Below are 14,795 nucleotides of genomic sequence, written 5' to 3'. Positions count from 1 at the left end.
CAGAATTGTAAGAAACTGACAAAAACTTATGAAATGATCAGCAGGGTGACCTGCCTATTTGCAATAAGAGTAGCTTGGACCTAAACGTTTGCAACTGGGTTTCGATGACTGTGATGAAGATCGATACGACCGCTGCTGGGGATTCGAGAGTCGCTGAAACAAATCCTCAGCGCGTCCGTCACTGACAAGGCATATGGAATCAAGGTCAAGCAAATGAGCTCTGGATGGCTGAAACCAAAGTGCATATGAATGGCCTGTAAAACTGAAGGCAGCGAGTGATGAGTTATTTACAATTGTGGGATCTTGAAATTTCAGACAAAAATTGGCAATGTCGTCTGGATTTGGTTATAACGAACTACCCTGCAAACGTCTGATGTTCTTCAAGTGATATTCCCTTCCAAATGTTTCATTTAACCATATGCTTGTTAAAGTGGCCATCTCTCTGGCCGTTCTGGCAGGTTGGCAGTCTTCCTGTCTTCCACCGACTACTGTCCGGCCTTGCACCCACTGCTCTAGCTGTCTGTGCTTTGTCCCTCCAATATTTCTGCAGGACGCTCAAGGTCTGTCAGCAACCCACTTCTGGTGAAACTACCAAAATTAAGACTCACTGCTCACCTTCACTCATTCGTTCGTCTTTTTCCAGCCTCTGGAACAAACTCCCACACTCTCTTCAATCTCACTCTTCCCTCCAGGTCTTCAAAACAGCTGTTCACCAACATGTCATATCTTCCCACATCCAAAACCTTGATCTTTTCTACCCTCGTTAATCGACCCCAAACCCACCTCCTTCAAATTCCCTGTATTCTTTCCTTTTCCTCATGTCGTGTCCATCTTATTTATCCTGTGTACCCCACCCAAGCCCTCTCTCTCTTTCACAGATCTCTTGATGTTCCTGTTCCCTACTGTTGTTGCGCTTCCCTCTCTTGCACCCTCTTGTCCCCCACTCCCTTTGTTGTATGTTCTACTAGCAAAGGCATCCGGTGTTGCCGGTCAACACAGAGTTGCTTCACTGATGGGAATATTGAGAGGAGGGGGGGAGAGAGAGGAGAAGAGCAGGAGAGGAAGGGGATGGGGAAGATCAGGAGGGAGCAGGAGGCTGGTGAGGGGGAAGCAGGGATCAGGATGAAGGGTGACTCAAACACTCAATAGGCTAAAGCACGCAAACAAGCACTCCATTCAAAACCATCGATAGGGAACAAGCTAGCTCCTGCTTGGAAAGCTAGCTAGCTGCTTGGTAACTGAAACAAACCTGGACATGTGGACAGCATACTGTACGTAAAAAATGTTGACGAAAGGAGAGTTTTTTTAAACTAAATATTAATCATGACTATTTTCCTTGTAATGAAAACGTAACTTGTCCAGTCTTCAATGCAGCTTTAGTTTTTTTTAATGTATATATGTTGGAACCCATCTGTGGATCGGTCCCATCGGCCGATGGGTCTGACCCGTTTGCGGATCCGCCGATGGGCGACCCATCTGTGGATGCACGAGAAATGACAATGCAGACCCATCGGCCGATGGGTCTGCGCCATCTGCGGATGTGTTGTTCACCTTGAAGGAATGTGTATGCATCAATGGTGGATGAGTATGTTTATTTGAACCTAAAAATAAGCAATTGATGTCATAAATGTTTATAAAGCAGTCCGTGACATGTGGTTTGTTTAAGATAATGTCGCTCCATTTAAAAACGCTGGTCTACTTCGCTGGTGGCACTGGCAGACTCAGCTCTCCATTGTTTATATAGCAATTCCTGGCATGCCTTAATCACCCCAAAGCTAAAGATGAAGGTGTGGCTTCGTAATCGGGGCATTGTCAATTATATAAACACAATAACGCATTATGTGATTCTATGAGGCCCTCAGTGTTTATGTAAAACGTCTTGTGTCTGGCGTGTGAATACACATGGTATAAATATGGCCTGGGTCACGTTTTCAATCATTCCCATCATTGCATTCAACATGGATACAATACGACAACGTCCAGTTTGTGATGAACTTGTTGCAAAAGTTATCGGCAGTAAACGCTCACCGGTTATTACGGACGAAAAGTACGACAAAATTGTTAGTCATCTAAGTAATCCTGGTGATCCAGTTGGCGCACACTTCAGACACTGGGTGAAATCTAAACAGTTTCAAGTCATGGATCTGCCGGTTCTTGGAGTAACAAACGCTCTTGTTCTCCCTGGTAAACCCGAAAAAGCTGGCGATAATCTATCTATAATTCCAGCAATCTCTCTCTGTGTGTGTGTGTGTGTGTGTGTGTGTGTGTGTGTGTGTGTGTGTGTGTGTATGTGTGTATGTCTGTGACCGCTGTTTCTCGACAACTACCGGTCCGATATACTTGAAACTTGCCAGGTATATTGCTGGGGACCCGAGGATGTGCCTTTTCAAGGTTTTAAATTAATCGGAGAAGTACTTACCGAGCTATGTCCAAAAAACGATTCAACCAATCAGAGAGCAGCGAGCTATCACGTGTGCCGAACGTGGCGAACAGACTCTGCCTCGGACGGCACATTTGAGAGCGTATTCATTTATTTCACGTTGGAAAACTATGTTGCCGTTAAACAATGTTTTAAAAAACTAAAACCAAATCATTCATTTGCGATTTGCGACCTTCCGGACAGTGAAGACTTCACTTCCGGCAGCCAATCACAGAACGCTTTGTTGCGTAGGCGTGGCCGATGTGAGAGCGAGCCGAGCCTAGCGTGTGCGCCATTACGTGCCTTTTCAAGGTTTCATATTAATCGGAGGAGTAGTTACCGAGCTATGGCGATTTCTTTACCAAACTCCGCAAGCCGTTCGCTTTGGACCAAACCATTGCATGTAAATAGAGGGGGGGGGATTGTCACCGTACTCGCAAGCCGTTCGCTTTGGACCAAACCATTTCATGTAAATAGAGGGGGGGGATTGTCACCGTACTCGCAAGCCGTTCGCTTTGGACCAAACCATTTCATGTAAATAGAGGGGGGGGGGATATAATTTTAGATATATATATAGTACGGGCATTGGCAAGGAACGGGCACCCACGTACGGGCAATGCCCTAGTATCAACAAATTCATACAATGTTTTGTATGAATGTTGAGTATGTTATGTAAAGCTTTACTAAAACTGCCATGTATCTGTTAATTACAAAATGTATTGACAAAATGTATAAATAGATGGGTAGAAATATATAATAAAACATTTAAAAATCATCTCTGTTAAATTCCTACCACATGTAATTCCAATGACTGTGTACCTGATTGAAGAGCACCATTCTGTCAACACATTCCTTCAAGGTGAACAACACATCCGCAGATGGCGCAGACCCATCGGCCGATGGGTCTGCATTGTCATTTCTCGTGCATCCACAGATCCGCAAACGGGTCAGACCCATCGGCCGATGGGACCGATCCACAGATGGGTTCCAACATATAAACTCAGATGATGTTGAGTGTACGAAAATGGACACGACATTTTAAAGAGCACATGGACATAACTTGTAAAATAAGAAATAAAATAAAAAAATCTCGAGAATTTCCTTGGCCTCTCGACTAATTAAGTACGCAGGCATTTCCCGAACAAGCCGATTTTCGTTTTACTTTACTTCACGTCATGAATTATATGTGAAATACAGTTTGAAAAGTCGGGCAAAATTTTTATTATTGTTTTAAAGGCCACTATTTCCTTTTCACTGCATTATGAGAATGTACCTTCATTGGGCAGTGTATATTTATAAAATTATACTGTTGCCATAATCGCTCCGGACAAAATATGCATTACCTCGTTTCCTCTGCAAGAGTTGCAATCAAAATGTACCTTTGTTTCCTCAAAACGGTACCTTTATTTAATGATAGAAGACGCAATGTTCAATCTTCAAATGTACTCCAAGGACCAATGAAGTCAAAGAGATATGTGTAGTGAAAAAAAATGGTGGTGATTTCTGGCCCACTGGCGTCTCGTTCGTCGAGCAGAACGGAGACGGAGGATTGCTAGCAAGCATCCAACCACCGTAGGACCACACGTGAGTAGAAATTCACACACACAATTTTGATAACAGGATGGTCAAAAAATTTGTATCGTAAATAACAAAATAGTCCCGTGAACAACAATAAATAAAGGGATAATAAAAGGAGAGAATATGTTATTTATTTTCATGTTATTAGTCAAATTGAAAACTAAAGTAATCAGTAATATTGTCCTGTCCGTGCCGATAAAGACCGGTCTCGGACGGATGACCGATCGAGCTTACCTCCGAGGCGTTCAATCAAACAATGGCGGATCTTCTTTACACGCGAGGGAAACGGAGAATGACGAACCTTCCTGGACGGCTTCTACTGGAGCATCCTCGAACCACGTCAAACAAATCAAACCGACGCAGAATTAAAATGCAACAATAAAAGGGTTTAATAAAAATAATGCCAGGGAACAAAGAATGCACAGTAAAATATTCCTAAGTTGAGGATCCTCCCTACAGACTCAGATACACACAAGGGGAATAAATAACTGAAAAATAATTGCGTGTCTGTGTACTCAGCTTTGAGCAGCTCTTGAACCACATCAGTCCTCGAATGAGTCCCCGCGTCTGTGCGCGGGAAAACACATGACTTGGCGCGAAGTCCGTGCACGGGAAAACACCCGCCTTGACACAAAGTCCGTTCACCGCCAGCCGCTGAGCGCGCAACGAGCAGGCCGAGCTCCGTCCTCGTCATCCGCTCCACACAGCACCGCGGTCTCTCAGGTGCACCCAGCCGCCACGAAGTCGGCACCAACGAAGAAGCAGGTGCGTCCGTTCACACCAATCACCCAGACCAAAAGAAAGAATGCATCTGCTCGCGATCACGAAAGCCAGGACCAAGAGAGCAAATGCAACTGTTCTGCAAATGAGAACCCAGCGCAAGAACCAAGCGCACAAACTGTACTGTGACCGCACGCAATGAATGTCCCAACACAAAAGCGTATAAACTGCGTCTGCTCGTAATAACTGTACCCACACGCAAGAGTGTATAACTTGCGACTGCACGCTGTCGATGTCCCAAGCAAGAGAGGGAAAATGCCTGGACGCAGTCTTTTGCTTCCCGGCCTCCCACGTCATCTGATGAGGTCCGCGTGTGCTCCAATCAATCAAAGAGTCCATCTCATCACTCCAACGGCCAGACCAATCATCCTCCTTTCGGGGCAGGGCCTCACGCCCCCCCCCCCCCACCCCCAGCGGTAGTTGAATGCCCTGGTTCTGGTTGCTTTTATATTGTGCTATAATTATTGCCCATTGCTTGGCTGGTATGTGTGTGTGTAGTGCAGTGTCATAAGGAACAAAGGAAAAGGTCACAGAGACAATTTACATACAAGGGATTTGCCCTTAACCCCTACCTAATTAACATAGCCCACCCCTCAACATGGGGACAAAGATACGACCTTATGCTACATCCGGCTTGACTTATGTACATCAAGGTGGCTACACGACATAAGGAGCACACTACCCTTTACAATCCTACCTGGCCCTAAGGTATGTCATTGCATGCCCCCCATAAATGTAACAATATACAGACAAATGCTCATGAGAAAAGAAACATTCTCTACATTGTTGCTAGAGGATACCTGCGCGGCACTTAGGCAGTTCCACAACCCCATCTTTACACGTGACAGTGAGAGGTTCTGAGGTCACGTAATCTCGTTCACATTTCAGTATGACTTGTTGATCTTTGGGTAACTGGACATAAGAGCTGTATTGCAGCCAGCTGTATTGCCTCTGCAGAATAAGAATGAAGTTAAAACCAGATAACGAGATGGATAGTAGCATGATAACCAGGCGTCACTCAATAAGATGGAATGCGTGATTATCAGGATAATTGTGTCGTTGTGCAAACTGAATAATCAAACAACTAGATGGTATTAGAATACTTACCCTGCGCAGTCAACTTGGTGCGAACCAACCCTTCTCTTTTTGAACGATTTTTTCCGTTGATCCAATATGGCTGCCAGACCACATGAGCGATTAAATCATAAATTTACATTCTCTAATATAATTGTTGCGTAGATCACGCTCAATAAATTTCAAACTGATCAGACTAAGTGTTGTCCCTGCCGAATTATGATGTCATAAATAAGGCACCAAATGGTCATCGTTAACAACACTTATTCCCCCTATTGAGTGCTTTACAATGAGCCACGTTTCAATTTTTCCATGCAGCGGTTTTGGAGATATAGAGGTGCAACATTTTTCGGGTTTTCCAAGATGGCAGCTGTACCATGTGACCTATGATGTCAAAATTATCATTAAAACATTCTGCAGGAGGAGGTGCTCCAATATAGCAAAAATTTCGTGTCAATCGCATCAATAATTTCAGAGAAAAAAAAAATAATACTGATCGAATCAAGTATTGTACTTGTCAAATGATGACGTCATAATTAAGATACCGATGACATCATCATTAACATATCTTATTCCCCATGGGGACTACTTCACAAAGCACCGTTTACATTTTTTGCATGGAGCGGTTTCAGAGATAGAGAGGTGAAACGTTTTTCGATTTTTCCAAGATGGCGCCTGTACCACGTGACCTATGACCATGTTTATGGATAAAAAAATTATACAGGCGGAGGCGATCCTGTGGTAAAATTTTGTGTCAATCGGACCAACGGTTGCTGAGAAAATGAATTTTTAAAATACAGACACGCACATACGCCACATGTACGCCGCACGTATGCAACCGAATGCCTAACCCTTATTTTCGCTTCGCGAGCGTTGGAGGATAATGATGGAGGATTTGCCAAGCAAGACGCTGAGGTCTGGGATTAACTCAGAACCAGAAAAACAAACCTTTTTGTATTCCTCTGGAACCTGAAGATGATTATTCTCAAAATCCGATGTCTGTAGGTCACATAAGTCTGTAATAATCACACACAGGCAAGAAATTATATATTGGTGCAAAAAAGGATAGCCTAACACAACAAATACTCTTTGGAAATCAGATTAACAAAGACCATCAATGAGATTGGGTACCTGGTGTACATCTTGGCAGGTTGAAATGTTCATTTCCGCAAACTATTTGTGAAGGCGTATCAGAGCTGTGATCTTCTTTACAACGAAAATTGACGTTGGTACCCAAAGCGAACTTGTAACGAGATCCCTGGTGCAGAGATAGACAATCAGTTTGGGCTGATGATGGGTAACAGACAACTGCTCAGTAAATATATCTTAAAGTGGTCATTCTCCCAATTCGTTCCATATTGTCAAACACAAACCCAGAACCCACTATATCACACATTGATTCTGCATTTATAGTTTTTGAAAGGTGTTTATTTTTGATTTTCAATCCAATTTTCAATCAAATTCTTTTTCCTCTGCCAATTTCCTCAAAGATAAGTCTTACCGGTCGTTTTTGTTGAACCATCTTCTACTCTCCATGTCAGGATTGCTGGTCTTACTTTCTGTCTCACTCAAACTATAGCTACCGGGCCAGCTTCAATCTCTCGTTCTCGCAAACAAACACCATACACTTTTCATGACACACTTTTGTCTCTTTTATTTAAGGCCTGGGCTCAAAGAGCACTAGGCTATACAGTCCATGCCTGGAGCCTCCAACATAAAAAATTTTTTTTAATCTCCCTGTCCCTGTTACGACGGGTTGTGCAACCTAACTAAACAGAATCACTATGGAAATAGCTAAACTCCGGTGTTCTTTTATGTGTTGGATGTGCTGTTTTCATGTGTCCCTGGGATCTTTACAAATCCGCAACATTATGTGCATCCTATGTACATCATAATGTTCATCATAGTTTACAGCACGGAGATTCATACCTCCCTCTGGGACGCAGGAGGATCCATCAGATTCCGTTCTCTTAGGTCATTACGTGATACAATGCAACACACTGAAGTTCAGAAACACTCGGGTTAGCAAGACAATGGTTAAAATGCTCTCAAGATTACATTTAGAAAGAAAGTACGACCCACAAAAAACTGCAGAGTCTAAGAATGCGTACCAATTTGACATGCTGTAAGTTCGATTTCCCCTTCAGAGCACTCAGTTGGGTTTGTGCCTCGCATTTCCAGACAAAAAGGACAGGTGAAGTCATGAACAGTGTCTGGTTGGAGGACATAAACCTTATCCTGAAGGAGGAGGTAGTGGAAAGAAATATTAAGAAAGTAAAAAATTTCAACCACTTTTTCCAGTTTCTAACTTTTTTGTTCAACAATGACGATAAATTAATGGTGGAAAATGTATGCATTATGCAACGATATGTAACTGGAGAGTTCATAGAACACGATACCACGTGCAGTGCTCAAATGTATGCAGCACTTCAACTTCAATAAAATAATGACTTTAAAGGTTGTGAAAATATCCAGAAGTTTAGTGCTGCCGAAGCAGTGTTCATGTGTTATACACCACCTGAGAATAAGTCCAAGTAATGAAACACTTGAGGTTCTTGGAAGGTTGTCGAAAAAATTGATGATTGAAGAAGTTCATTCAAATTGATGAAGGCAATTTGTGTTCTTTAAGGTTCAGGTATATAATTCAAATGAAATAAAATAAAGATTTGAAAGGATGTCGAAAAAAACCTTGTTTTGTAAGTTTGCCGCCATTGATGCAGCATCTTTTTTCCACCACCTTATTGAACAGGTTAAATTAGTTCTCCATGCTTGTTGTTTGTATCCTTTATAACACCCCTAAAAACAGTACATTTTCTGTTTGGAATGATTTTCAATTTTGTTTCACTGTCAGACAGGCTAAAACAATTACCTTACTCCTTCCTCTGTGCTCGTGCGTGCTCGAGACCAGATTCCACACAATTTCCCAAATTCAGAGCCAAAGTACTGCAAAACAGCAGGTTGGTGTTCCGATTCATGTTCAATTTATTCTTCAATCCGATTCAATTTAAGTATAATAAAGGTATAAATAAAATAAAGATTGCAAAAGTCCTACAAATACATTTATTCTAGGTTTTACCACTGTTTTACGGAGTGTCTATAAATAAACCACTGAAGGAGCAGCGCTCCTGCTTGAGACGGATGAAGTGACGGACAAGACACAAACTCGTCCGAGAAGATGCTTATTGTATAATCATCTCGGGAACTCTGAAAGCCCGTTTATCGGGTTCGCATATATATATCCAAGCCAAAAAGCATACATCAGAACCAAAGCCACGTCTCTTAGGCGAGGCACGCTTTGGTGGTCATGTGACCGACAGGTACAAAGGATTATAACCTCGGCGCCACGGTTTGGCCGCCGGTTACGTCACCGGCTTGGGCCAGGAGATTCTGTTGCTGGTCTCGAGCTTTGGGGGACCCATGGGTCGCTACACACGCCCCCCCAGAATCGACTTGGTCCAGGAAGGTCAACCTGAGGGGGGTCCGGATGACCCGACCGAAACGACCCCTGGCTGGTCGCGCTGCGGTGGGAGAGCCAGCCGTGGCGGCTGGCCGACGTCCATGTGGGCCGGCTTGAGGCGGTCCACCGAAATCCGGTCCTCCCGGCCGCCGATGCTGACGACGAAGGACTTGTTGTCCCGTCGTAGGACCCGGAACGGTCCGTCGTATGGTGGCCGGAGCGGCCCCCGGTGCGCGTCGTGGCGCACAAAGACGTACTCCGTCGTGCGGAGTGCTGGGGGGATGTAGGATTGGGGGTCGCCATGGTGGGACGTGGGCACCGGGGCGAAACGTTGGGCGGCCTCCTGGAAGTCCATGCGCTGGCGTGCGGCGGACCAGGGGCTGGTGGCGTCGGGCACGAACTCGCCCGGGACGCGGAGGGCCTGGCCGTACACCAGCTCGGCGGTGGACGCCTGGAGGTCCTCCTTTGGAGCCGTGCGGAGGCCCAAAAGGACCCACGGGAGCCGGTCGGCCCAGCCGTCGTCCTGGAGGCCGTCCATGAGTGTGGCCTTCATGGAGCGGTGGAACCGCTCGCACAACCCGTTGGCCTGGGGGTGGTAGGCCGTGGTGCGTTGCAGGGTAACGCCCAACGTGCGGGCGACTGCGCCCCACAGTTCTGACGTGAACTGTGGGCCGCGGTCCGACGAGATGTCCGCCGGTGCGCCGAAACGTGCGACCCAGGTGGCGATGAATGCCTGGGGCCACGTCGGCGGTGGTGGTGGAGGCGAGGGGCATGGCCTCTGGCCACCTGGTAGTCCTGTCCACCATGGTAAGCAGGTGGGTGAACCCCTGCGATGGGGGCAGGGGACCCACCAGGTCCACGTGGACATGGTCGAAACGTCGCTCAGGCACGGTGAAAGGAGCCAGCGGAGCCTGAGTGTGACGGTGGACCTTGGCCCGCTGGCAGGGTGTGCAGGCGTTGGCCCAGTCGCGGACGTCCCGTCGCAACCCGTGCCAGAAGAAATGTGCCGACACCAGCCTCTGGGACGCCTTCCGGCCTGGGTGTGAGAGGCCGTGGAGCAAAGCAAAAATGCGACGCCGCGAGGTGACCGGCACAACGGGGCGAGGTCGGCCTTGGGAGATGTCACAAAGCAGGACCGTGTCCGCGAAGGGGACGTCAGCCAAGCGGAGGCCCGTGTCCACCACCCGGAGCGCCTGCACCGTGCCGTCGGTGGCCTGGTCCATCGCCATCAGGGCGAAATCGACGCCGAGGTGGACGGCATTGGTGCCGGCTCGAGAAAGGCAGTCGGCCACGGCGTTGTCCTTTCCGGCGACGTGCCGGATGTCCGTGGTGTATTCCGACACGGCGGAGAGGTGGCGCTGCTGGCGGGCCGACCACGGCTCCGTGACCTTGGCCATGGCGAAAATCAATGGCTTGTGGTCGACAAAGGCCGTGAACGGGCGGCCCTCCAGGAGGTGGCGAAAATGGCGGACGGCCAGGTACAGCCCGAGGAGCTCGCGGTCAAAAGTGCTGTACTTCAACTCGTTGGGCAGGAGTTGCCGGCTGAAGAACGCGAGCGGCTGCCAAGCCCCGTTTACCCATTGCTCATGAACCGCGCCCACGGCGTAGTCGGAGGCGTCCGTGGTGAGGGCGATGGGAGCATGGGGTACCGGGTGGGCCAGCAGCGTGGCGTTGGCGAGGGCCCGTTTCGCGCCGGTGAAAGCAGCGTCCATGTCCGTGGACCAGACGACGTCGCGCTTCGCCGGCTGGCCGCGGAGGGCAGCGTACAAGGGCCGCATGAGTTGCGGAGCTCGGGGCACGAAGCGGTGGTAAAAGTTCACCATCCCGAGGAACTCCTGCAGCGCCTTGACGGAGCGGGGGCGCGGGAAAGCGGCGATGGCCTCGATTTTGGCCGGTAGCGGTACGGCGCCGTTCTGGGTGATGTGGTGGTCCAAAAAGTCGATCGTCGCCGCACCAATGTGACATTTGGCCGGGTTGACGATCAAGCCGTGCTCGCTGAGGCGGCCGAACAGTGTTCGGAGGTGGAGGAGGTGCTCGGCTCTGGACGTGCTGGCGACGAGGATGTCGTCCAGGTATGTAAAGAGGAACGGCAAGTCGCGCAGCACGCCGTCCATCAGGCGCTGGAACGCGTGTGCTGCGTTTTTGAGGCTGAAGGGCATCCGGAGGAATTCAAAGAGGCCGAAAGGTGTAATAACGGCCGTCTTCGGGATGTCGGCCGGGCGGACGGGCACCTGGTGGTACCCCCGAATCAGGTCCACTTTTGAAAAAATGGTCCGCCCTGCCAACCAGGCGGAAAAATCCTGGACGTGCGGGACGGGGTACCTGTCGGGGGTAGTGGCGTCGTTGAGGCAGCGGTAGTCGCCGCATGGCCGCCATCCGCCCCCCGGCTTCGGGACGATGTGCAGCGGCGAGGCCCAGGCGCTGTCGGAGCGCCGCACGATGCCGAGGCGCTCCAGCGCGGCGAACTCGGCCTTAGCGATGGCGAGTTTGGCTGGGTCGAGACGGCGAGCTCGGGCGTACACCGGCGGGCCCGTAGTGGGAATGTGATGCTCAATGCCGTGACGCACCACGACGGCCGAAAACGTCGGTCGCGTGAGGGCCGGGAACTCCGCGAGGAGACGCGCGAAGTCGTCTGCCAATGGGAGGACGCAGGAAAGCTCAGTGGGCGTGGAACGGCTCAAGGCGCACGCCAGCGAGCTGAAAGTTTCGGCGTTGATGAGACGCCGACGTTTAACGTCGACCAGCAGCCCATGGGCGCAAAGGAAATCGGCCCCGAGCAAAGCCATGGGGACGTCCGCAGTCACGAACTCCCAGCGAAAGAGCTGGCTGCCGAAGCGGGGGCAACGGTGCGTGGGCCGAAGGTGCGGATGGCGGAGCCGTTGGCCGCGATGAAGGAGGGGCCGCAAATGGTGGCCCGCCTGTCCTCCGCCGAAGCGGGAATGACGCTCAGCTGAGCGCCGGTGTCGCAGAGAAAACGCCGCCCCGACGCTTGGTCCGCGATGAATAGCAGGTTTCCGGAACGGCCGGCGCTCATGGCTGGTAGTGAGCGCCGGCCCGACCGTTTCCCGACTTGCCGAACGTGCACGGGGGTCGACATGATCGGGCCTGCTGCCCGAACCTGGCGTGGAAATAACACCAGGCCGGGTCTGGCGGGGGCTCCGGTCGACGCGTCGGGACCGGGCAACGCGGCGTCGCCGCTGCCAGTCGCGCCGGCCCGGCAGCCTCTGGGAAGGAAGCTGCATCGCGGGTGCTGACTGGGCGGCGGGCGGGCTCCCGGCAGCCACCCCGACGAGCTGGCTCGCCGCTCCGATGAGCTGGCTTGCCGAATAGATCTTGTCGGCCTCCCTGGCGAGGTCGCGGAGGTTCGTGATGGTCGTGCTTGCCAGGGCGACCCGGACCTGGGCTGGGAGCTGGCGGAGAAAAAGCTCTTGGAAAAGGAAATCCGAGGGGTGCTCGCCGAGCAACGCGAGCATGTAGTCCATACGTTCGGACGGGCGCGTATTGCCGAGCTCAGGAAGGTCGAGCAGGCGTCGTGCGCATTCAGCCAGGGAGAGGGCGAAAGCGCCCAGAAGAAGTGCCTTGATGGCATCGTACTTGCCGTCAGCGGGCGGGCTCTGGAGGAGGCTCAGGCAGCGGGCGGCGCGCGGCGGTCACGGAGCCGAGCGCGGCGACCACGTAATGGTATTTCGTGGTGTCCTCCGTAATGCCACGCAGGGCGAACTGGGAGTCCGCCTGAGCGAACCAGACGGCGGCATGTGCTTCCCAGAAAGTGGGCAGTTTGAGGGACACTGCCGTGTCCATCGTGTGTCGTAAACTCGGGGTCACCAGTGAAGGAGCAGCGCTCCTGCTTGAGACGGACGAAGTGACGGACAAGACACAAACTCGTCCGAGAAGATGTTTATTTATAATCATCTCGGGAACTCTGAAAGCCCGTTTATCGGGTTCGCATATATATATCCAAGCCAAAAAGCATACATCAGAACCAAAGCCACGCCTCTCAGGCGAGGCACGCTTTGGTGGTCATGTGACCGACAGGTGCAAAGGATTATAACCTCGGCGCCCCGGTTTGGCCGCCGGTTACGTCACCGGCTTGGGCCAGGAGATTCTGTTGCTGGTCTCGAGCTTTGGGGGACCCATGGGTCGCGAACACCACCTTATTTAACACATTACATTACTTATTTGTGCCTGTTGTTTGTGGCCTTGATGACGTCCCTAAAAACAGTACGCTTCCTGTTTGGAATGATTTTCAATTTTGCTTCACTTTCAGGCAGGCAGACAGAGTAAAAAAAAATATCACCACACTCCTGTCTGCGCATGTGCAATGGGGCCAAATTCAGAGCCAAAGTACTGCAAAATAGCAAATTTGTCTTCTGATTCATGTTCTGATTCATGTTCGATTCGTGTTTAAAACATAACATTCAATTTAAATATGTTCTTTTTCAAACATGAACTGATAAGACGGATGGACAGACGGATGGAAACAAACCAATTGCTTAACCCCGTTTTCCCCTTGGAGTGTGTGGGGTAAAAAGCAAATTTCAAATATTTATTTTCCTCAATGTCATACACCACGATGGTTTCTCATGAATTTAAAATCCGAGATAATGCAGTTTCAGTCTCTCCCCCAACAAGCATTTTTTTGTTGTTGTTGAATTTGGTGAAATTGGTGTTCGTGTATAGATGAGGGATGTAGTGTGTGGGGGTTGGGCTAATAAAAATACCCAAAAACTCCAACTTTAGAGGACCAGACAATATCTCAAATGTCCACCTGAAACACCTCAAGATCCTTTAGCCATTAATGCACGAACCAAAATGGACAAATACTCATGGACGCACAATATAATTCCCGATATACAGACTTGGCATTTAATATGGAATATTTTTTTGTGGGGGTGAACTTACTTTTCAAGATGACTTAGAACCAAAAGTTCATTGGAATTATGTTGAAATTATACTTAGATTTTATTAATGTGACCTTTAAAAGAAACAAAAATCACATTTGACATTTCTAAGCAAATAAATTGATCCTTGAAAGTGATGTAAACTGATATCGAACTCAATTCATGGACAGTACTGTGTTAAACTTCTGCACGTTTTCCAGAAGTATCTCTTTATTTTGCACATTAGCCAAAAAAAATTTCAACAAAAACAAAAGCTAAATTATGACTGGGATTACGGACAGTAAAATTACAGTTCAGTACTTCGTGTAACCCCCACGAACATTCAGGAGAGCACGTACACGTCGAGGCATGCTGTTCACGAGATTTGCCAAGTTTTGGACAGGAATCGCTTGCCATGCAGTGACAATAGTCTGCTGCAATTCACGCACAGAGGTAGGCTGCTGGTCCAAGTTGTCGATTTGACGCGTTAATTCTGCCCACAAGTTCTCTATCGGATTCATATCCAGGGACATGGCAGGCCACTCCATATGCTCTACACCATGCAAGAAAGTGTTGGATCATGCGAGCATGATGAGGCCGTGCATTG

The 14,795-nt window shown here is 49.0% G+C and overlaps 1 protein-coding gene across 15 annotated transcripts in view; it reads right to left on the bottom strand.

Annotated features, from left to right (window-relative positions):
- LOC144892916 (coagulation factor XIII B chain-like) overlaps positions 1 to 14,795 on the bottom strand; it is a 199,118-nt gene that overhangs the window by 116,724 nt on the left and 67,599 nt on the right. For 13 of the 15 annotated variants that reach the window (XR_013624040.1, XR_013624041.1, XR_013624042.1 and 10 more), the window contains 5 exons: positions 7,963 to 8,089; positions 7,781 to 7,851; positions 6,983 to 7,109; positions 6,800 to 6,867; positions 5,578 to 5,728 (listed from right to left, as the gene is read on the bottom strand). Coding sequence is in view for 11 of the 15 variants with exons in the window: in XM_078781402.1 (XP_078637528.1) it covers positions 5,578 to 5,728; positions 6,800 to 6,867; positions 6,983 to 7,109; positions 7,781 to 7,851; positions 7,963 to 8,089 (544 nt within the window). In the remaining 4 variants the exon portion in view is untranslated. Of the gene's footprint in view, positions 1 to 4,112; positions 4,857 to 5,577; positions 5,729 to 6,799; positions 6,868 to 6,982; positions 7,110 to 7,780; positions 7,852 to 7,962; positions 8,090 to 14,795 lie in introns of those variants that run through there. The other 2 variants (XM_078781412.1, XM_078781411.1) reach the window with 2 other exon arrangements.

Source organism: Myxine glutinosa, chromosome 7 (genome assembly GCF_964187855.1).
Source record: "Myxine glutinosa chromosome 7, kmMyxGlut1.1, whole genome shotgun sequence".
In the NCBI taxonomy this organism is placed as follows: domain Eukaryota; kingdom Metazoa; phylum Chordata; class Myxini; order Myxiniformes; family Myxinidae; genus Myxine; species Myxine glutinosa.
This window is presented reverse-complemented; position numbering and strand designations above follow the sequence as displayed.